The sequence below is a fragment of the Diadema antillarum genome, unplaced genomic scaffold (assembly GCF_040938485.1).
Source record: "Diadema antillarum isolate AM-2024a unplaced genomic scaffold, OU_Dant_1.0 seq00001482_RagTag, whole genome shotgun sequence".
NCBI lineage: Eukaryota > Metazoa > Echinodermata > Echinoidea > Diadematoida > Diadematidae > Diadema > Diadema antillarum.
In genome coordinates this window covers 785,866-811,147 of record NW_027272221.1, presented here as the reverse complement: position 1 = coordinate 811,147, position 25,282 = coordinate 785,866, and the positions used below count along the sequence as shown (strand labels likewise).

Genomic DNA, 25,282 nt, shown 5'->3' with positions numbered 1-25,282 from the left:
CACACACACACACACTTTTTTTTCTGGAAAAACCCGGAAGTGCGTAAGTGGAAGTGGAAGGAGAGATGACCTGAAGATCTCTTTTTTGTTGTCTTTTGTTTTTGTTCTTTTTTTTTTCTTGTTAGCTCATGAAACCCGGAAGTGCCCCCCCCCCACACACACACACATACACACACTTTTGAAAACGCTCCGCCGGCCCTGATTCTGTTGGATAATGTCAGAATCACACATAAAAACATAGGTCCTTGTCACTGATGTCAGGACTGGTCCTTAATATCTTCTCATCCAACATTGAAGGTCCTTCTGGGGCCAAGCAAGACCTGTGAGCTGTGATTTGCAGTCAGAACTGCTGTGATATCCTTTGCCTGCAGGAGACTCATCCTGGGTCGTCTCGTACTCGATCTCGCATCTCTGGAATCAGTCTAATCGGGGAGAGGCCTCACGACCAGTACGGCAGTGTCATCTTTTGTCTGAAATGGCATAATATATGTAAAGATATCCTCCCTACCCCCAGAGGGCAATTACCCCCGGCTAAATACTGGCTAGTGGTAAGGTTAGAGTAAAAATTAGGGTTAGGGTTTGGATTAGGATTATGATTAGGGCCAGGGGAAGGTTCCGGGGTAATTGCCCAGGGGGTAATTGCCCTAGACCCCATTAATGACATTACGACCCTTTCCATCAACCTCGTGGGTATTTCTGTAAGATCAGTCTAAAACAAACATGCAAACCAAAACAAACGAACAAACAAACAAACGCACAAAACAAAAATCTGATTCAGGATGATATTTCTGTTAAAAAAAATCAGCATGAGCTGAGGGTATGGTGAAGTCAGTAAGGATTGCAAATTCGTTGGATATTGGACAGATGCAAGCGAGTTACAAGTCTGGCATATCATGTGACGCAAACCATCCTTCATCATTTACTTGATTACTCAAGATGGAGACGTGGCTACAACACAGATCTCGTTCTGTCCCCAACAGCATTAATGTACTCAACGTAAGAAAGTTGATAATGACCTGTTCCCCATTCCCAACTTGACCGATTGGACTGAAAATGAAAATGAAAATAAGATTTAAAGACATATTGTATTTCGAAGGTTGACGCACCTTCTTTTCATTTTCGGATTCATGAATCTTTGGAATAACGAACCTTATTTCATTTTCGGATTAGCAAACCCACATAATGTTTATTTCATTTTTGGACTACGAGTCAGACTGCTGGAGATAATGAATCAGAGACTTGGGATTTACATGCAGCACACAATGGGAACTCGAGACTTCTCTGTGAGTGTGCATTTTGAAGAGTTCAATTCAGTTCAATTCAATTCAAATGAATTTATTAGGAATTTTCTGCATAGAACATATTTTACAAATGAAATACAGTCATTTCTTTTTGTTTTCAAGACAATAAAACATGCAGTGTGTACATCCGAACATAATTGAAATATACATGTACAGATAAGAGAAAAGAATTAGAGAACACGTCAATTGGGAATGAAATGAATCTGACTGAATTATGGCGCATGTATTGGGATTGTGAATGCAGAAGACTGTCGTCAAATACGCGTATAGCTTGAAGATACGACAGCCTTGAAAGAGAAGGGAGAAAAAAGAAAATGGGCAAAACATGCATCATGTATACTTATCGAAAAGAAAGAAAAAAGCAGACTCATTCTGGCATCACATTTCGACAACAAAAATTGTATAGCCACTATAATGTACAGAGAATGAGGTGAGTGAGGTGAGTGCCGGTGCGAGTGAAAGAGCCCAGCATGCGCACGATACTTATCTAGATGCCTTTCAAATTAAGAAAACTTAAATATGTTTATTGAATAGTTTGATGTAAGGAGACTGGAGGGGCCGGACAGGTATCAAAACAATTAAAACTATTTCGTTTTTGGTTACAATAGTCAGATATCAGCTAATTCCCATGATTTGATATAATATGTTTTTCATGTTTGCTTTAAACGAAAAAAGTGATGTCCATGCTTAGCTTGGGCAGAGAAATCAATATATAATCAATATATCAATATCAATATATCCGGGCCGTGGTGTCGAATAGATCTAGGAGCGACAATTAAGTAGCTTCAAGTTATTTAAATGAATGTCATTGCAATGTTGAGAGGGATATAGGAATGTATACTTTGCTATTTGAGATGAAAGTATCATGCCGGTCTTAGTGGGATGACCCCACACGTGACCTGTAGGGCAATACTGTGTAAAGGCATGGAGCAAGAGCTTTCTGTGTATAATAGCAAAGAGCCAGGGGGAAAGTAATCGATATCGTAAATAGTCTCTATAGATTGATTCCTCGCCCCCAAAGAAGTACTTGTCATGGACTGAACTCAACCTATGATAACATATTAAGGGGTTCTGTATAAATAGCATGGAGGGCAGAGTTTTTATTTATCTTTTTTTTTTGTAGTAGCTAAAGAGCGATCATCAATTATAGGCCCTATAATCCTTGTATGCAACGAGCGAAGCAGACCATGAGTTAGGGGAAGGGGCGAAGATAATCCGAAAATGAAAAGAAGGTGTGTCAACCTTCGAAATACTGTATGCACCTTTTTTCATTTTCGGATTTAACGAATCTTCGAAATTATGAACTATTTTCTTTTTAATTGTTTGTTAACGAACCCTCAGAATAACGTACCTCCGGAATTACGATTCTTTCAAAATTACGAATACTGTTACAATAATATTTTTACGCACTCTGGGTATAAAAAGCAAACTCAGTGAATGGAACTGACCCTACATATTCCATGCATTCGCGGAACTGTATCACAACATTCCTTTTCCCCGCTGTCGATGATGCCGTGCCCCATGTAATAGCTCCTCCAACTACTGCAATACGCCCTTATTCGTTTTTTTTTTCTTCTAGATAAGAATGGTTCGCCGTCACATTTATTTTTCAACTTCCTGCTATAATTGTGATTGTGTACATAGATGCGACGCCTGTAAACAAACGTTCAAAGGAATGATTGCAGGGAACAAAGAAACAAAGGTTTTAATCAGGTGTTGTCATATGGGCATTGCATTTTGAACTATGGACCGGATGACTTGGAACTGAACATGTTGAGTCGTTATCATATAACCATGAATTTATTCTCTATAGAGAACATGACTTGTCTGTATAACAGTTTGTACTTTCGTGATTTAACATCTACTTCATTTTTTTTTTTGGATGGAATTGCAATGATTATGCATGAAGTTTATCAAAGTGAGATAATGATACTTGAATAAAGAGACATGAAATTCGACCGAACAACGTAATTATATGTCCAGAGCAACAAATAAATCTAGGATTTTTTTTTTTCCCACAATGTCAAAGCCGTTCGGTTTGTATGCCTGTAAAGTATATAAAGTTTGAATGGAATCTCTTACGGGTTCGTCTTAATTCGCCTTAATCTAAGAATTACGCCTATTCTTCACCGACAATAAATTGCTCCGAAAATGGCAACATTACCAAATGCTTCTCGATTTATTTCATTGTACGATGCAGTCTTTGCAGGCAGAAAATAAAAAATGATCCCAATTTCTAAGGATCCCAATTTAAGAAGAGTCATCACCGAAAGCACATATACATGTGAGAAAGGGCGGCGAGACGCTCGAAAATTTGTGTGAAGAAATAAACCGTTGGTGAATACAGCATGAACTTTGTTGCAGCTTTGTTACTTATCTTTTTATCGTGCCAACACGTGGACTACCTTATCAACATATATATACATATATATATATATATATATATATATATATATATATATATATATATATACAGTTAACAACAAATTTGTTTGGGTGCTATATCTCAACATTTCTATTGTTATGCAAATGAGGTGAAAAATTTAACACCCAATCACCATCACTCCTTCCTTCACTTGTAAGAAATCCGCTCAAAACTAATTATTTCTCAGGGGTATGAATAATTTTGTTGTTAATATATATATATATATATATATATGGCATATACACACGTATATGGTATATATATAATATATATATAATATATAATATATATATATATATATATATATATATATATATATATATATTATATTATCCCTCTTTGTGTTCCTTTTTTTTTGGAAAAAGAGCATGAGTTCAAAAATCGGTATATATATATATATATATATATATATATATATTACTTATATACGGTGTAAATTGTCTCGAGGCAAATGTCTCATGTATTTGGAGAAATCATCAACGAAGTAAACGCAAATTCTAGTAATTGTCAGCAAAGCAGATGTCGGTGGGGCAAATGTCGCATTTGATTCTTCGAGCAATCGCCGGGAGAGCAATGTCGTCGGATCATATTGAAGGGGCACACAGACAGTGTCACGGAACCTATAATTCCAGAACCAACTTTCTCGTGAATATCTGAGAGAGCTGGATAAAGAGACAATACCACTCACTTGAATATCAGTGCAGCAGTGACTCTTTACTTTTGTTTGTTCATTTCCATCTGAGAGATGGCTGGATAGCCCATATTCAGCCACGTTATCAAAAAGCTGGTCTTCCATGATGTCCAGTTGGATGTGAGGTGGAACCACTTCACCGGGTTAAACACCCTGTACTGCTTTTTGCGATGAATGAATGAAGCGGGATCTTTTACGTGCATGAGTTATTACTCTCTCATACACGGGACCTCCATTTCATGTCCTATCCGAGGGACAGAGTGTTTTGCCTCTTGCCAGAGGGGACGGTATGCTTACACACAACATTGCTCAGTCCAGACTCGGGTTCGAACCCGGGCCGCGTTTCCATACGCGTGCTCGTGAGGCAGACGCGCTACCGACTGAGCCAACTCCAGCATTGTTCAATAATATGATGAGAGACCAACTATATACACTTTGATAATATCTGCTGGTTGAATATACCTGTACTAACGCGCAAGCCGATTAGCAAATATTTTGGTGACCATGATTATGATTATGCTCATAATTATCATTTTAATGATTATCTGTCTAAATCAACAGAGTCATCCTGGCAGAATGTCAAAATCGAGGAGTGTTTTGAACCAGAGACGTCGATTCGTTTTCTGGATGTGGGTGGGGGCAACTTGCAGGATTGAAAACGATTCTCTCAATAAGAGGGGGCTTATGGAATAGGTACAATCATCTGAATGATCAGTCTGTCAATAAATGTCAAGGAGCATTTATTAAGGTATGGGATACTAACACGCAATATTTGCTGATCTACATTCATTAATGACGGAGGCTGCATTCAGGGCATAGAGATATATACATACCACAGAGTTCCACTTTCTATAAAAGACTGCAAACTTCCTCGACCCTTATACTAACAAACGATTCTCACTGACGAAGAAGACTCAATTCGCTCTCTCAAGGTAAGTGGCTTGACGCATGCAGCATAAAATTAAATATCTCATTCGTAACGAATACTGTACAAGAATTTTAACTGCTATAGGCATTGACCTATCTAAAGGATATATTTATTATGGCACACAATGTAAAACCGTTATGTGCCATCGAGTTTACCAAATAATTATGATACGAAACTACGAATCAGAGTGACTTTTCCTTGTCATTGGACACCGAGCAAAATTATCGTATATCTATTCGCTATCGCTTGAGAAAAGAAAAGTCTAAATCAATGAATAATGATAACAATAAAAAAATCAATCAATCAGTAGGCCTACACATGTATACAGTCGATTTTTATTCCCAACACTTTACCTTTATTTTTTGGTTCAAAATAGAAAATTTGATATCAAGTTCATTACATCCAGACAGAATTTTAAAAAGGAATGTTTTGAACAGCAAACTTTTGAGTTTTCGAAAGAAATTAGTGTTCCTTTATTGGCGTTTTGAATTGAATGCCCTGCTCGTTTTACTACCTCACTCAAAGCTATGGCACATATCTTTTGATTGTGTGCTTCCTTGGCATTTAGGTGATAGATTATTCTCAATCAGATGCAGAAAATTACTTTGTCATTTGAACACTTCTCGAGAGATTTGGAAATAACTATAGATAGTGGAACAAAGTCAATACTTAATCTTTTCCCGGTTCTTGTGATAACAAGAACAGAAGAACAGATGGACTACCTTTCCTAAAAGGTGGTCAGTTCGTTCAACATCAGTTGTTTTACAGTCAAATCCTTTCCAACTCCTGCATTCATAACCCTCCTATACTCTTTTATTTTCCATCTCATCCAGCAATAAGATTCATGTAAAAAAGAAATAAAGGGGTTGTGCCTCTGGAGTGCAGAAGATTAGACATCCACTAGAGACCATGCATGCAGCAGCTACTCTTACCCTAGTCGTCCTAGCCGCACTCACGCAAGTGCAGTTGTCGACGCAGTTGTCCATGCGTTGCGAGAGTCTCTGGACGCAGTACGGGGACTACTGCTACCGAATGTTCGGTGATGAGAAGACATGGGCGGCTGCGAAGGACCACTGCCAGAACCATGGGGGAAACCTGGCGTCAGTGCACAGCGAGGGAGAAAATGACTTCTTGTACGAACTGTGGCGATCATCTGTTCCTACACCAGTTTGGGTAAGTCCAAGGTTGGTTTTGATTAAATGCATTATACAGCAAAATAGGACGGACAGAATAGTTGAAAGGCGAAATCCTATTCCTATTACTTCGTCAAATTTGCGTCTGCGGCTGCGACCGCGAACGTGAATTGATACCATTACGATTAACAGAATTGTAAACTTCATTAAAAAATCTGTCAAATTCTAATGGCCGGTTTTGAGGAAGTTTGTAGAATATGATGGTCGTATATTACCCTGTTTGTCAACAAGTCGGAATAAACATGGTGCGTACAGGCCGGAGCTGTCCACTTTGACATGAGAGATGGCTCCCGCATTATGCGGCATCTATAACTTGTACCGACTTTCCTAACATGCTGTTTGAAACGACGTGAGAAACACTGCCATCAATGGTTGTGCAGCTTTAGCATAACTGGTTCTTCGTTTTGTGTTAGTTAATAATAAGTCCTACAATAATTAGGAGCTGTAGAATACAAATAATGACTGCTATGAGGGGCACAGTTAAAATTACGGGGCCCCAAGGTGATGTGAAAACCATAACTATGCCCGAAGCGAAGCCGAGGGCAAAGTTATGGTTTTCACATCACCGAGGGCCTACATGATTTTAACTGTGCCCCGAATATCAAGCTGTCATTATTTGTTTTATATACTGAAAATATAGATTCCGAAATATAGATACCGTAGCACTCGTATAATCAACGTTGATCGACAGCACGGCGCACAGTGGGCCAGAGAGATACCAAAGTGCGCCAAAAGTCACTTTGGGCACTTGGGATTTTTTAATTTTTGACATGCGCCCTTGAGAGGCTATTACTTTGAGGAATTTATCATTGAAATATTTAAATCAGGTATGTACATTAAAGGGGTATATTTCCTACCTGAAGTAGCAAAATACAATATTTTAAGAGTTTCAAAGCAAATTGTAACCTCTTTAATAAATAAGTAATGTCAACATGTAGTTTTTGAGATATCAACCTGTAATTTCTCCCACATATTTCTCAGAGTTCATTTTACGTTATGAATGCCGTAAAAATGCAAAGAAACTTAATGTTCATGAATATTTTACGCTAAATATCCTGGAAAAGAGGCTAATCATTTGTCTTTTTAATATACCCTAATGAAAAGTTTAGATTGCCACGGATTTCCAACTAAATTCTATTACCACCACATTCCTTGATGTCTCAGCTTTAAGCTGATACCAGATTTGGCTGCCACCTTTCGCCACTTTTTGTGTTAGAGCTGATTTTCCGCGACACATTACGTCTATTTTGGACCTTGCAGCCGCTCAGGAATGCTGTTATATCATACGGGGCCTCATGAGGGCGGCACTTTTGTAAATTTTTTTTTTTTTCTCGCACGTTAAAGGCACAGAAACATGAATAACACTGAAAAAGAGGCAAACAGATTGTATAGGGCTAGTCTGGCACCTAAAAGACCCCTCCTCAGACGATAAAAGAGTACATAATTGCACATAGCCAAGGCCATATAGCCTATTGTTCATAATTGTCATAGCCACTACTGTAAACGTAGCTATTTCCACTGCGTTACATACTGTGTGGACACCTAAATACTTCGATCCTACTCTTGACATATGCAGATAGAACGTTATACACCAAAACACAGAGATTTTATTCTCATCGATTACTCGTTGGAAACAAAGTCTGTTGCTTTCCGGCCGCTCAGCAAAGTGTATAGGATCGCAGTTTGTGAATCCGATTGCAGGTGATTGTCAGACATTGCTCGCGTGATCCTCATCGGACGATCTTGCCTCATCGGATCATGCGTGACATGTCTGACATTGACCTGATAGGCGACCAATACAAGTCGGATTCATCAGACTGTGATCCCATACACTTTATGGGTTGTCGGAAGCAAAAACAAAAAACAAAAAAAAAAACTTTGCTTCCGACGACTGATGAGAAAAAAAAAAATTATTGTGGAACGTGGATGAATTAATAATTTCATATGATAGTGATTCCGATAAATTTTTCATCAAAATAAAAAAAAAAAACTTTTCCAAGTAAACTTTTATACACGGCAGACTCATTCTTGGCTGCTAAATCATAACCTGTCATTTTCCTGATTACTGACTTCACAATTTGTTATTTTTCCAGTAAAATTAGACAAAGTGGTTTTTGCGCTTGTAATCATGAATTGATATGGCATAGACCTAAGGTTATAATTATGAAGTAGAGAGATAAGAACTATATCAGAGATTGATTTTATATCGCACATTTTATTTTATGTCCTGCTAAAATAAAGTGAATAAATTCACCCAGAAGTACAGCGTTCATACATGTACATCATAAACCTATATTGTAACTAGTTTACACGGACAACAGTATCATTTTGCAGTACGTGTGTAATATGGAACATTCAGCATAAATTCGATTCTTTTAACGAAACCCGAATGTTTACACACTTTCTGTGACATGTAAGCATCGTGTATTCAATGGTAGTATATAAGCAGTGTCAGTGAATGTGAAAAGATAAATATTAATCTTTAAAAAAAAAAATAACAGCCTAAGATTTGCATTGCTTTATTCGTCATTTACACAGATTTTTGGTAGCCAATGAAAAAACAGCATCACAGTGACGTCATATGAGTTTGAAATTATGTTCAATCAATTCTACGCTCCAAATTACCCCTACACACCAAATTTGGGTAAAAAGAAACCACGGAATATAATTTTGGCGCACTTTCGAGCTCATTCTGGCCCACTGTGCGGCGGTTGTATCATTGGTGCGCGCGTATGAGTGATCTATGTGTACGGGGTTGCGACTGTCTCCAAACCTATTTACAGCAATGTACAGGGCACAGTAAATCATGACGTCATTTTGATCAAAAATGGGGCACAGCTATTTTTATGACTCCACTTTTAACCAATCAGATGAGAGAATTCTATATATGAGGTATATAATAGGCTATATCTCCCTGGATAATTATGCCTCCCATACATAGCAGCCGAACGCATGCGGATTTGACTCGAATAGTACATAGCAACGCTATTGTCTATATACCCAGACTGTGCACGCAGTCTTGCAAATTTGTTTTACACAAGATTATACGGTCTGCTATGTCGAAATATTGGATCCCGTGAGATTTTCGTGCCAAAATTGATTCTTTGGCTATTAAAGTTGGTCAATTAGAGGGTGCTGAATCCAACAAACTTTGGTTCCATTTTTTCGACCATGTCTTCAGTCGCCATTTTGAATTTCAAAATGGCCGCCATAGCAAATTGTATTTTAACCCAATTCTCGTAATGTGAGCATCATAAAAGGTTCAAATTTGACGCAAAAGCACGTTTATGATGTCATATATTCTGATACACTATTTCCTGACATTGTAGGTTGTTTTAATACAATTTGAGGGCTGCCATCTTAAAATTTAAAATGACCGTCTTAGCTAAATGTATTTTTAGCTGTATCTCAGGTTGTAAGCGTAATGGAAAGTATAAATTTGGGGCAAAAAGCATGCGTATGATGTCAGACATGCTAATATATACATTTTTGTTTTCAATGATGGATTATTTTGGTTGGCGGCCATCTTGAAATTCAAAATGGCCACCATAGCAAATATAATTGAGCCTATGTAGCCATAATCGTATGCCTTGTGTAAGGTTCTAACTTGGGGAAAAGAGCATGAGCACGCTATCCGTTTTTCTGAAACATCTTTTTCTGAAATGATGGTCCATTTTGATAGTATAGGTGGCCATCTTGAAATTCAAAATGGCCGCCATACCAGAATGTATGTTCTGACCCATATTTCATGTTGTAAATAATACAGAAAGTTCACATTTCGGGCATAAACCGGTCTCATGATGTTGAACATTCAGATTCACTTTGATCCCCTCCCTAAAATTGCAGATCATTTCTAAAAGGCTGCCATTTTATCATTCAAAATGGCTGCTTTTCAGCTAATATCTGTGGTTACAGGCAGCTTTTCAGGCAAATCAATGTTTACTGTATGTTGGAGTGACGTCAGGGATCACTCGAAGATTTTGGAGTGATCCCTGACGTCACTCCAAAATGAGTGAAAATGAGCATTTTCACTCAAAATTCACTCTAATTTCACTCGAAATTCACTCTTTTTTGTATTCACTCTTTTTAGAGTGAAAATTTTCACTCGATTTTTTTTAGAGAGTATAATTCGTTGGGCATGCATAATGGCCCAATGAGTGTTACAAGAGAACTGGAGTAAGACAGGCCTTTCATTTTGTTTTGTCTCTCCTGATCGTTCGTAAGAAATGCTAATTCATGACCACCTTTTCACAATTTGATTGGAGCATGCATTCATAATGGAAAATAGTTGACATAATAATCTATCCCCAGGCATTATCATGCCAACATGTACTTATATATACATGTACTATATCTTTGTGAGACGTAGATATAAAATGTCTCATGTTTTCGATTATAGTAATTTCGAGGAAATTTCTTTAATTTTTATCATATATGTAAACTTGAGGCTATTAGATTTTCATCCACTTACCTCTGTTCCTGTGAAAAAATGCAAGTGTCAACCTCAATGTCATCCACGAATAGCACGTACTCGGGCGGCCAGTGGAAAAAAAACACCGGTCACACGCGCCAAGGGCCATGGCATGCAGTGCCAATATAATAATAGCTCGCACAAATTGATACATAACATTTGTGTTTGTGTGCATGGGGACGATCCGATGGTTCATACAACAAAAGGGTTTCGTACAGTTATTTTTAACATTGTTAAACGTACTCTTCCACATTTACGTAGCATATAATGTGTCTTTATATTTATTTGGATTGTTATCTTGAGAATTGCTAAAAACCGTTATTATGAAAAAGTGGACCTTTCAGAATTTGGGGGTGCGTACGCACCCGACGCACCCCCCCCCCCCCCCCCCCCCCCCGGCTACGGGCCTGTACTTAGTTGATGTCTTAGGGTAGTAGGCTCATTCCCTGCATGTGTTTTCGAAGTCACAGCACTTGTATAGGGCTGTACACAGGGGAGAATTGGTTCTAAATTCTTCCAGAAACAAATGGCTTTGCATTTCTTGCTATATGAAGATGATAATGAATTCTGTGGCTACCTTTGGTGTAGGAAGTTTAAAGCATTTAATTGCACAGTTTACGTATATCCGCTGGAAATAACTACAGTGTACCATAATATTCCCCTGTAAGTAGAGGCACAAATTAGGCTGTGAAAGTTAAACGAGGTTTGTTCTCTGGATGTGTTGGTTGTATCATGACTCTACGAGAGCAAAGCGGGAGATTGTCCAGGTTGAAGTCATCCACACCCAACTTCTGGAAGGCATGGACTGTGTCATTGCACATTCTGCATGATTCAAGGCTTAGAGAATTCTTGATCCATCTGCTCTTTGAGACATCCTCAAATTTTCAACTTCAGCCTGCACCATGAAAGGCATGGCCAAGCAGACCTTTGTTTTTCGCAACAATTTGCGAACATAATCTATCAACAATGGCAATTGTATATACTTTATCATCTCTTTTTCCAGTGATGGAGCAGATAAAATGCGATGCAGTATTAAGTGTAAAGCAAAGATCCGTTAGAATAAAAATGTCAGTGTCTATACGAAATAATCATCAATATCTCTAAAATTCCCTGTTGCTCTTGAAGTAGCATCTAATACATGAAATGGAACGAGGATATCTGCTTCCTCGTTGTGACGAGTGACAGCTCCTATGGCATCTTTGATGAACCTTTGTTTCTTTTTTTTCTGTGATGTGGTATCTGTGTTGACTAATCAGTATTTCAACTTTCAGGCTGATTATTTGGCTCAGTTTTGTGGGTTTCTAATGCATGGGTATGAAAAATTAACCTTTGTTACTGAGAATGAGAAGGCCATAAAATTGTAAGATGAAGAGTGATAGTGGAATTACTTGGAAGACTAGAACGTTTAACTTCCGATGATTGCATCGTCCAGCAATGACTGAAAAATGATAGGTCTATCAGACTGTTGTACCGGTAGAAGTGTTAGAAGAAGGTTGTGGTCCTCGACTTTTATTTGATCCAATTTTACACGGTGTATTTTAATTGCAAGAGCTGAATGTCTGGCCTTTCTCATATTAGCCGAGGTAGATATTTTATTTTCAAATTCTTTCAGATACAAATTCTTAGTGCAGAACATGACAACTTCCCTTTTTATCTCTTTCTAGAATATCCTCCTTGAATGTTCCCGATACCTGATTGCCAAACACCATGCACATTTATCAATTTCAATGCAGTGACAATTTTTGAGATTACCCTCATGTGATGGTGTTCTAAATTGTCGAGGAATTCTGATGCATCCAAAGTGCCACAGAACTGAGCTATTATTGCTCCTGTGTAGTTTTAGAATCATTGGCGGTACAGCAGTAAGCATCTTGGAAGTCTTGATATTAGTTGATAATAATTTTGAGGATGACCCACACAAGGGCAATCAGGAAAAAAAACCTACTCATTGACATTCCTTATTCACCAATGTTCACTCTGTGTTATTCCAGAAATACATCCAGCCATATGAGCTCCCTGATGAGTTGTTTCATTTTTGTGGTCAACAAATAAGCTTGTGAAAGGGATGCCTGGTAGGGTGACCATGGCATTCCTTGCCATTGCGAGACTTTTCCTTGTTTGTCTTCATTCTTTCGAGGCAGCATCAAGTTTTGGAAGATCCCACAATCGTATCAATGCTTGCTTTTGTACAAATATCTGATACCTGGGATTAAATATAACTATTAACTACGTTCCACTACACCAAATAATGTATTGTCTGAGAGGCAAAAACAGATCACGTGTGTATTAAGCGCATAGCTGTAGCACGCAGTGCATGCCCGCCTGGCTATTATGGGACGTGGGATGTAACGCTTGTACAGGCTTTCCCACACTTATGGGAAGTGGTAAAGGACCCCTCCCCTCCTCCCCCCCCCCCCCCCCCCTCATACGCAGTTTTTGCCCCTGAAAGATGGCTTGATGACGTCTTTGGAACCTCGTCCTAACAGTCTGAATTTATGGCGGTCATTTTGAACTAAGAGATGGCTCTCGTTCTGCGTGACCTGAAAATGAATTCGGTCTAACTAGGACAATTTTGGCAAATTCATCAAAGGCGCTTACCACATTATGTTTTTCTATAGCCACCATCTTGAATTTCACGATTGCGGCCTATCTAATGATCCACAATAGGAAACAGCTGTACTGGAACGTTGGACACCACAAGCATGTGCGTTACTGATTAGTGAAAATTTGATGCTCCTATAATACAACTGTAATTGCAACATGAGATACGGGTAAAAACGCTATGGCGGCCATTTTGAATTTCAAGATGTCACCCTATGAATTGTATCAAAACAATCCACAATATCAGAAAATGATATATCAGAGTTTCTGACATCACAACCATTCATTTTGCACCAAATTTGAAGCTTCTACCATGCTCACTGTATGTGGTTCAAAATACTGTTTGCTATGGCGGCCATTTTGAAATTCAAGATGGCAGCCTACAACTTGTATCAAAACAATCCATAATATCAGAAAAAGATATACCAGAGTGTCTGACATCACAACCATGCATTTTGCACCGAATTTGAAGCTTCTACCATGCTCACTTAATGAGCGATATGGATAAAAATACAGTTTGCTAAGGCGGCCATTTTGAAATTCAGAATGGCGGCTGAAGACGTGGTCAGAAAAATGGAACCAAAGTTTTTGGGATTCAACACCTCAATTGACAAAGTTAGCTTAAAAAAAAATCAATTTTGGCACAAAAATCTCACCGGATTATAATAGTAGCCTCTACCAAAACGTTTTAGTCTCATTTTTCGAATATATCAAACCTTTACAGGGGTCGCGGAGCCGGGGCTGGGGAGGTAGGTGGTGGGCTGCGACCAATCCACCATTTTCTTTTTTACCCCTTTCACGATATGTAATAATACTAGTCACTCGGATGATCACCTTGGAAATAAACGGAGAATCAAATGGGGATCACCTGCTTGAAATTCTCCAGACCGCTCCTCTGCAGTGCATGTGCGCTTGCGGGATACGACAATAGTAGGCCCTATTATCCCTTTCATGCTTAGCAAATATTTCACCCAAAATTTCCCGGACACACGCGGGTTACCCTGAAGCATGAAATGCATCGCGGGTAAACTCTCGGGTAAATTGCCGGGTGACTTTTCTGAAATCTTACCCTCGAACCGTCCCAGGTAAACTCGCAGGTGTCCCAGCGAATTCCCGGTTGACGATGAAGCGTACCAACATCTTGTAGGCCAAGCGCGTATATTATGCATCATAGCGTGTGTTACGGCACATTTTGGTAAATTGCACATTTTGGTAAATTACCAAAATGTGCAGTTACCAAAATGTGCCGTAACAAGGCATATGTTACGTCACATTTTGGTAATTGCACATTTTGGTAAATTTACCGAAATGTGCAGGACATTGACGGCACATTTTGGTAACTTTCTGCTCCTCCACAATCATAACCCCCCCCCCCCCCCCACAAATTGTAAGTGCGGCTGGTTTTTGTCCCCACCGAATGAGTTCGGCAGCCTAAAGGCCGTGTTATACCTTTCCGGGCAAGCTACGCGGGCTTGTTGCGATTAAGGTTTTTCCAGCACGCAGGAAAATTATCTCGCCCGTAGTTGCCCGGAGCTGCGCACGCAAGTCCGATTTACCCGCAGCCAAGTTTTGAGCAGCACCTCGCAGGCAACTAGACTCCCACGCAGGTATACTTCGCAGTCCCCGTATGCGGTCAGCGCGGCCAAGATAATGACATTCTGTCATTTCTGCTGGACTTCTGCCATTCCTTCAGATGAATTTCTGAGTTGTCAGACCCCACGCGCCTGGCACTCAGGTCACACAGAATACACGCAAGAAGAACATAAGTAGCACGCATCCAGCAAGTAAGACACATGCATAACTCGCCCAAATCCTTGTCCGCCCTCAGAAATTGTCCGGTATGCTGGAATATCCTCACACGCAACAAACCCGCGTAGCTTGCCCGGAAAGATGTGACAAAGCCTTAACATGGTTGCGGGTAAATAGGGTTAGCGTGCTCACCTCCGGGCGACTACGGGTGAGATACGTGCTAGATACTGTTACGTGCAGGTCATCTGCGGGGACCTCCGGGTAGTAAAAATTGTTCTTCACACGTCGCACGCAAGGCTTGCCCGGAAAGATGTGACACGTCCTGTATAGGCCGTGTCACACCTTTCCAGGCAAGCTACGCGGGCTTGTTGCGAGTAGGGATTTTTCAGCACACAGGAAAATTTTCTGCGGGCGGACAAGAATGTTTACGAGTTTCGCACTTGCGTCTTATTTGCAAGACGCGTGATAAGCTTCTTATCTTCTACTTGTATTTTACTGTATTCCGTTTGACCTGCGTGAAAACTTTGAAACCGATCCGTTTTCTGTTACGAGCGACTCACGGGTACTGAGAAGTACCTGCGTTGGAGTTGTCTGCAAGGTGCTGCCGGTAAGAGTCTCCTACTGGTGTTCTACGTGTACCCCGACAACTCACTCGGAACATATTTTGAACATGCTCAAGGCCTTGTCATACCGTATCTGGGGAAGTTTGACTTGCGGGGAAGCAAATTTGCTACCCGGAGCTCTCCGCAGTTGGTCCGCACCTGACAGTACCTAGCGCATCTCGCCTGTATTTGCCTGGAAGTGCGCACGCAAGTCCGATTTACCCGCAGCTAAGTTTACACCATGACCAAAACTTTTTCCGGGTGAGTTGTGGGAATTTCCCGCAGAGGTACACGCAAAACGCCAGTAGGAGGCCCTTAGCGGCAGCACCTCGCAGGCAACTCCCACGCATGTATTTCGCAGTCCCCGTATGCGGCCAAATTAATGACATTCTGTGGTACTTCTGCCATTCCTTCAGAGGAATTCTTTCACTGAGTTGTCAGCCCCACGCACCTGGCACGCAGGTCACACAGCATACCCGCACGAAAAGCAATCGCAATAGCTTACTCGAGCCTTTAGCTCGGGTGAGCTAAATAAGTGTCTTGCCTGTCTTTACGCAGGACCATATCACCTTAACTCCTTGACCGTATCATAAATCTCAAGCCCATCCATGGGTTTTTAGTTCAGTTACCAAAATGTGCAGATTGTCCAAAATGTGCAGACAAATCCACTTTTAACTGCACATTTTGGTAACAGTTGATCCCGTCAGGTATAAAGGTGCACTATCGGCACATTTTGGTAAATTACCAAAATGTGCAGTTACCAAAGTGTGCCGTGACATAGTGACGGCACATTTTGGTAACTTGCACATTTTGGTAATTTACCAAAATGTGCCGATTTACCAAAATGTGCCGTAACAGCGTGTACTGATAAATCGCACTGCAGAAGAGTGGGCAAGAGAAATTAAAGCGGAGCTCATTCGTTAATTCATTGTAGTAGTATGAAAAAAAAAAAATCTCGGTGATGTTCCCTGTCTGATTCCCCGTTGAATCTCCCGGGTGATCGCCAGAGTGACTAGCATCGAAGGAATATAAAAAGGAGAATAAAAGAAAAGTGAAAAAAAAATTGAATCATTTGAATCATTTGAATATCCAAGCGTGAAATTAGTTTAAAAAAAAAGAAAGAAAAAAAAAACACAACTTCCCAGGGCGCAATCCTTCTACCCCCCCCCCCATCCCGCAAAAAAAACCAAAAACAAAACAAAAACAAACACGAAAATCCACAACCCCTGCTTTAATAATGATAACAATAGACCAAAGACATGTGAGAGGGAGAGAGTGTGTGTGCGTGTTTGTGTGCGTGAGTTCATGAGTGTGTTGTGTGTATTGCTCATTTAAACTGTGCATCGCTGACAAAGAACATTGATGAATTGCGCTTACTCACTACTCAAAATCTTCACGTGTTAACACTGAGTGAAACACATCTTAATGAATCAATTCATGATAACGAATTACTGTGTAACGGCTATAGCATAATCCGTAAAGACAAGGATAGATCAGGGGGAGGTGTAGCTGTATATGTGCGAGATGAAGTTGATTATATTGTAAGATATGATCTGATGAATTCCGAGCTGGAAATGTTAATTATTGAAATAAAACGTGTATATGTAAAACCAGTATTGTTTGCTACGTGGTATAGACCTCCTCACTCAAATCGGAGCGCATTTGATTTGCTTGAATCAGTACATGTATTTCAGAAGATAGAAGATTTAGATTATGAATGTATACTTCTTGGTGACATGAATTGTGATACAATGTCTGAGAAAAGATCGTGGCAAACTAAAAGGTTGTTTGAAGTAACTGAATGTTATGGTTATGAACAGTTAGTGAATTCTGCAACTAGGGATACAGCTACTACATCTTCCACAATTGATCTCATTATGACAAATGCAGCAGAAAAATAGGAATGGTGGATGTATTGCCATTAACTCTAAGTGATCATTACCTTGTGTATTGTACCTTTGGGGAAAGACGCACTCAAAAAGATGCTCGACATTTATTTTGTATAAGGTTTCTCGTAATCTAAAGAAGATTGATTTTGAATTGTTGAAAAATGATATATATCGTCTGTAGTATGGGATGATATGATGACAGAAACTGATGTGGAGAAATTGTATAATAAGTTTGAAGAGGTGATAACTGGTATCATAGACAAGCATGCTCCATTGAGGAAAAAAACGAATAAAGAAAAAAGAATCACTTTGGAACACTGAGCAGGTTCTCGAGTTAATCAGACAAAGGAACGTACAAAAGCGTGTAGCAAAGAAATCAGGTCTATCTGATGATTGGAATAAGTATAAGTTACTGCGAAATAAAGTAACATATGAAATTCGGAAAGCAAAGAAAGATTATATTGCTAGCTGTGTTGAAAATAGTTGTGGTACCTCTGGCGAAGTATGGAAATCATTGAGTTATGTTTTACCTAGGAAACCGCAGACTGAAAGAATAATGTGTATTGCAAATGAAAACAGGGACATTTATGATAAAGTTGAGATAGCTGATAGCTTCAATAAGCACTTCACAAACATTGGCAAGATTATTCAAGAGAGCATTGAAGTCAGCGATGAACACGGGAGAAATGACCCTGGAATCGTTGACAACGGAAATGATTTTAAATTGAAAAAGATAGATGAGAAAGATGTTTTGAGCTGTTTGAATAGTCTCTCTGTTGATAAAGCAACTGGTTTGGACAATATTCCCGCTTTCATTTTGAAATCAATAGCTGAATATGTTTTTAAGCCGCTGACATATATATTTAATCAGTCAATACAACAAAGTAAGGTGCCGCTGTCATGGAAACGATCGCGTACTACGCCAGTCTACAAGGGTGGTGAGAAAAAACTAATTATATGAGTAACTACCGACCCCATATCAATATTATCGATTATTACAAAAATTATAGAAAAGTTTATATTTGATCAACTCTACGGATATCTGCAAATGAATGATTTGCTTAGTGAGCACCAGTCAGGCTTTAGGCCAAACAATTCCACCATGACTGCCTTGCTTACCACCACTGAAGACTGGCTTGATAATATGGACAAAGGCAACTTTGTTGGGATAGTAACCTTGGATTTAAAGAAGGCTTTTGATACAGTAGACCATGGTATCCTCCTGAAGAAACTACGCATAGTATGGTATCAGTGATGTTGTTGTTGAATGGTTCCGGAGCTATCTTACCAATCGCACACAATGCACTATTATCAACGGTGTACAATCTAGTCCACGGATAATCACATGTGGAATACCACAGGGGTCAAATCTAGGCCCTTTACTTTTTGTTCTGTACATAAACGACTTGCCTTTATCTGTAAAGAAATGTAAGGTCTCATTATACGCAGATGATACCTGCCTGCACTACTCGTGTAGTGATGTGAATAGATTGACGAACGTTTTAAATGAAGAATTGGTGAGGATACATAGATGGTTAACTAGAAATAAACTCGCTCCCAATGTTACAAAGTGTGAATTTTTTTTAATTGGGTCAAGAAAGAAACTCAACTCAGTGAAGCCATGTATTCAGATAAAGGACACCGTTATAACTCGTGTTTCAAGTTGTAAGTATCTGGGTGTGCGAATTGATCAATATTTACAATGGACAAATCAAATCGATTCATTGCATAAAAAATTACAAACCCTTTTATATTTGTTAAAAAGGATTCGACCTTATATAACAGAGCAAATGGCATTGATATTTTATAAAACTATCATTGAAAGTAGGATTGATTACTGTAGTATAACTTGGGGAAACGCGGGGAAAATACGCATTGATAAAATTCAGAAATTATTAAATAGGGCACTTAAAGTTTCTATGAATGTAAAATGGAGATTTTCAAGTGAAGCATTATTTGATTTGATACAAACAAATCTAAAGTTAAAGATAGATTTACATTTACTGAAAGAAGTGATAAACCGTTATTGTATGTAATGTATAGAATTGTAAATAGGACCATGCCACAAATTGTATGTAATGTATTTCCATTTAAACAGACAAGTATACATACTGAGAAAAGAAATAATGAAACTAGATGTTCCACACCCGAGAACTAATTTTAAGAACTGTAACATTGGGCATCAATCTTCTTTTTTTCAGTATCTTAATTCCCATTTTCTTCATGTAATATGCATGATTCTGTATGATTTGTTTTTGTGTTTGTTTGTTTGTTTTTGTTTTTGTTTTTTGTTGTTCTTTATTAACGTTTCCTATACTATGTATAAAATGTTGTATTTTGTAATTGTATGATTTTTACTTCACGGACTCACAGAAGAACAGCCATTGGCTGAAGTGAGTGACCCGTGGTGAAATAAAATAAACTCAAACTCAAACTCAAACTCAAACTCAAACTCAAACTCAAACTCAAACTCATTGTTCGTGTGGATTGTAGGCTTGCTGCAACAGTTACAATGATATTCAACAAATCCACTTCCTCTTTTCTTTATTCCCCCCACTTTTGTAATTATGTACTAAAAGGGGTTCTGGTTCGGACTGAATGACATAGAGAGCGAAGGAACCTTCGTCTGGGCCGATGGATCTCCGGTGGACTACACCAAATGGATCCAGGGCCAACCCAGCAACGGTGGATCTACAGGGAACGAAGACTGTGGTCATGTGTGGTACCGTGACGCACAAACCGACACAACACGTGACTGGAACGACGCAATTTGCTTGTCCGAAACATCTTTCATCTGCCAGAAAACCATCTGTGCTTCTTACGCTTCTATAGAACGTTAAGAAGAAAGAAAGAATGCAATCAAGACAAGAAACTAATGACGTTATTTTGATAGTTAACATTATCATTAAGTCCATGCCAACATTGAAACGATTTTGATTTGTATTACGGTTGATTAGTATTAGTGTAAACTGTTTGTTATCATCGTACGTCATCGATTATACGCTTTATATGGTAATAATGCTGAACGTTTGACTTCTGTTCATGAAAATAATTCTGAATGTTTCACTTCTTTTCATGAAAATAATTCTGAATGTTTAACTTCTTTTCATGAAAATTATTCTGAATGTCTCACTTCTTTTCATGAAAATAATTCTGAATGTCTCACTTCTTTTCATGAAAATAATTCTGAATGTCTCACTTTTCATGAAAATAATTCTGAATGTCTCACTTCTTTTCATGAAAATTGCACATCCCATCAACTTGATACTGACATAGCAATCATCCCCCATGCTTTCTGAAATCGGTTAGTCAAGTGCTCATCATTATGCTAAAAAAGTGAACTTTTGTGGAATTTTCTTTAAATTTTCTTTATATTGTTTTCCACACATACTTCATAACCTCTAGTAGTCTCCTCATCCAGCGGCTCCAACACTAAAAATCTAAAAATTCATAACTTTTGCACCAATTGTCCGAATTTCCTCAAACTTTCACTGATGTGTTCTACTAATTTTGCTTCTTTCACTCAAACGACATTGATCTTTGGGTTTGGGTTCCCTTTAAACCTTGTTTACTATCAAACATTGTAGGGCCTATTTCTCCCTGTATAATGACGTGATATCCTTACAACAACAAAAAAAAAAATAAAGAAGAAAGACTAGTCACCCATAGCACCACTTCGCATATCACGATCAATCTGTTCTAGTACCTAGATTGTGATTGATCGACCAAAAAAATTTGTTTCACTTCATTCGGTATATAAAACAGATATGAAGTGCTTTTACTCTGGACCTCAACTCCATGATAATTTCCCTCGAGCAGGTTGAGACCAGGGAGGTGAGACAATCTAGGCTATAATACAGGTTCAACAACAATGCTCCAAAAAGCAGTCCATATTAGCATACTGCATACAGTACCAGGAAAGAAAAATGATAGCAATAAAGTGCACACTCGTTAGGTGAAACTCCAGTGAAGAATATGATATCCAACGGTTCATCATCATGCCGCTGGAAAACGTAGGCATATACATGTACTAGTATCTAGCTTTATCCTTGAGACATCGGGTAGTTTGGCTGATTTCTGTTGATCTTTTTTTTTTTCTGGTTCCACACATAATGTTAATTTCCCTATAATTCTATAATTACTTGAGGATGTAATAAAGGACAAATTATCAACAAGACCTCATATCATATTAAAACTAACAGATCTCCTTTCGCCTCATTTATCTTGATAAGCCTTCGAATTGATATGTGTATGTGTGTGTGAGTGTGTGTGCGTGCGTGTGTGTGTGTATGTGTGTATGTATGTGTGGGAGGGGGCAGCTGAAAACCACTCGATTTTCATGTTGTGTGTAACTAAAATACAAATAAGCAAGCAAACAGGCAAACATAATTTCCAAAGGTTCTAACTTCCTACAAATTTGCTTCTTGATTACAGCAAGACTACTGATGTAGAGCGAAAGTGTTTATGCAGGAGAAATGCTACAAAGCACTGGAAAAGTCCAAACTATGCATTGTACAAAAAACCTAAAAAACCAATCTTTCCTATTATAATCGATCAAAATCTAACTAATGGATATGATTCCCTTAACCCTATAAAGCCCAAGCTATTTTGACCCCTTCCAGGCCCAAGGGGGGGGGGGGGGCACATTGTGCCCCCCCCCCCCTATATAACTTCTTTATTATATGATGTATGACCGTCATATTTGGCACATGGATAGAGCAACTCATACTCTACATGACCCAACATTTGAAATTTCTCAAGGCCATTCACTGAGGGCGCTACTTACCAAAATATAAAGAAATACATAGGAAATACGCTGAAATCATGTTTTTTCTTTGTATTTCTTTATCCCCAGCATATATGTTTTTATTTCATATCAATCATTTTAATATTTACCACAACGGAAAAGAAAGTCAACCTTCACTATTAGTCATGGTTGAAATTTCTCAAGGTCAACATATGGGGGCGCTATTCACTACAATATAAAGAAATATATGAAACCTATGATGTATTGCTTGGAATACTTGTAGATACATATATTGGTATCACATTTCATATTTCCAAAATATTGAAATTTTGAGTTTGCAGATTGATAATATGATAAACAAATGATATTACAGGTAAAGCTTGTGTAAAGATAACACAAAATAAAAGGGTAGTCTTTGGAAAATGCTGTATTTTCGATTATTTCTATTATATCCATTGTTTGATGCCTATGTCATATAAAAATAAAGGAAATAATAAGAAAACCATTTCAGAGTAATTCACAATCATAATTACTTCACCATTTGGTCCTTTGGCAAATTACAGCCAAGAAAACTCCCATTTCATCAATTATTATATTGTTAACTGACATTGGAACAGAAAATCATGCAAAATCTGACGAACATGGTTGTCAGTTTACGGTTGCCATGGCAACCAGCAATGTCGAACATAGCTAAATTATACATCAAAATGTTCGCAATAAGATTTTAGGACAAGTCACCAAATTTGGTGGAAATCGGGTTAAGGGTGTAGGAGTGGCAAACGAAAATATGGTAGGGGGGGGGGGCACAATACCCCCCTTGGGCTTTATAGGGTTAAAAGACACACACAGCAAAACAAACTAACACACAAACAAACAGACTAAGCACATTGTATCCTAACAAGAAATCTGTACCGGGAAACATCCTACTTACAATCACGAATACGCACAGTACAACTGCACAAAATATACTCTTCACAGAATCGGCGTTTGAAGATTTTAATTTCACTTTAAGCCAACACTACGAGAACAGCTTACAAAATGACAAAAAAGGAGCAATATTGCAGAATTGTTGATAGCCATACACATAACAATGAAAGACTGAAAATATACAACGCACTGCCCATTCATTACAATGATAGCTATGAAAAGCAGAAGTATAATGTGAAATCTCTAGATATTTTCTTCTTACTTCTCTTTTTTTGTTAACATGAAGACAGTTTGGAGTCGTCTTGCACATTTCTTTCTTTTTTTTTCTCGTATGGTTGTAACTCACCTTATAAGACCTCTTCCAGAGATAGGAAGAGAGAGACAGAGGGATGCAGGTGGTATAAAGATCATAAATTGGATAAGGCGAATCAAGTGTGAAAAGACAGTGTAGGCGTACACCACAAAACCACAGGCCCACACGAAGGGGAAAGCTTACACGACCCAAGAACTAGCCAACGCGAGGTCCAGCCTGTCCCTGATAGCTGCAGCACACCGAGTGCTTTTTTCAGCGTGGCCAAGAGATGGCGCTCTCCAACTTATGGCCTCTTACTACTTAAAGTTCTATTTCGTCAGCACCAAAAACATGAGCCTTGAACAGTCTGAGCTAACTGCCACTAAACTGTATGCATGAGAACTGCAGAGTTATCATGATGGCTGGGTTTGTGGTTGTAGACTTATTATCACTCATGAATAAAAGGGGAAACTTTATCAGAACTTTATCACAACTGCAACATAAAAATCTTACACAGCTCATAGCAATGCTATTCTATTGGGGCCCCTGTGGCAGGGCTCGACATTAGATTTTTTCTCTGATGGCCTATTCCACTGTTAACTTATTCACATTTGAAATCTTACTTACCTCACAAATAAACGCAGCGATCCGACAAACAAAATACTAATTGACAAATGAATATTACAATCCATTTTTTAGACTTAGTTGCTCAATTGGGATAGCAAGAGAAAAGGAGCAGTGACAATTGTATGTGTGATGTATTGTCATGATTAATACATGATTTCCAAAGAGAAACCTCAAATGCATTATCTTAGTCGCTATGGAAACATGAGATAACTGACATTATCTCTGGAATAAAAAGAGCAGTATTTACATGTGCAACAAAATGTACAGAAAAATAATTGCAATTTTATGGGACTCACTTTGCCAGAAAAACAAAAAATAATCATAATGGCTACAGCATGTACAATTGTCCTTTTAAATTTCCCTGGTAACAATAAAGCTATGAGTGATCATGAGTATTACTCTGTCATAAGCATGTTGAGGATAAGATGAAATTACAACAAGATATACAAAAAATAATGTACGAGACATACAAAGTACATTTGCCAGGCTACTAGATGTCTGTTATACAAAAAGAACAAAAGGACAGGCCATGTCCCATGTACAAATGTCTGATGAAACAGAAATCACTCGGGCCTGATAGAATGCCCACACCGTGTCAAACTTTGCACGACTTCTTAATGTGGAAACTTTATCTGTCATGTTTACATGCAATGCACTGTAAACTGTAAACAGAACAAAAAACAAAACAGTCAAAAAAGCATCAATATGATACTGCATTTAAATAAAAATGTCTCAAGTGTGCTTCTGTATCCCTCTAAAAACATACAAGATATACAAATGTAGAAACAAGAACAAACACAAAAAACGGAAAAAAAAGAAGTACATGTAGGTTCAAACTG

The 25,282-nt window shown here is 38.5% G+C and overlaps 1 protein-coding gene across 1 annotated transcript; it reads left to right on the top strand.

The window, feature by feature from the left end:
- Positions 1–6,254: 6,254 nt before the first annotated feature.
- LOC139709955 (alpha-N-acetylgalactosamine-specific lectin-like) lies at positions 6,255–22,296 on the top strand. The gene is made up of 4 exons (XM_071621906.1): positions 6,255–6,518; positions 20,430–20,567; positions 21,670–21,684; positions 22,285–22,296. The coding sequence occupies exons 1-4, from the start codon at positions 6,255–6,257 to the stop codon at positions 22,294–22,296; spliced, it is 429 nt and encodes a 142-aa protein (XP_071478007.1).
- The last annotated feature ends 2,986 nt before the right edge of the window (positions 22,297–25,282 follow it).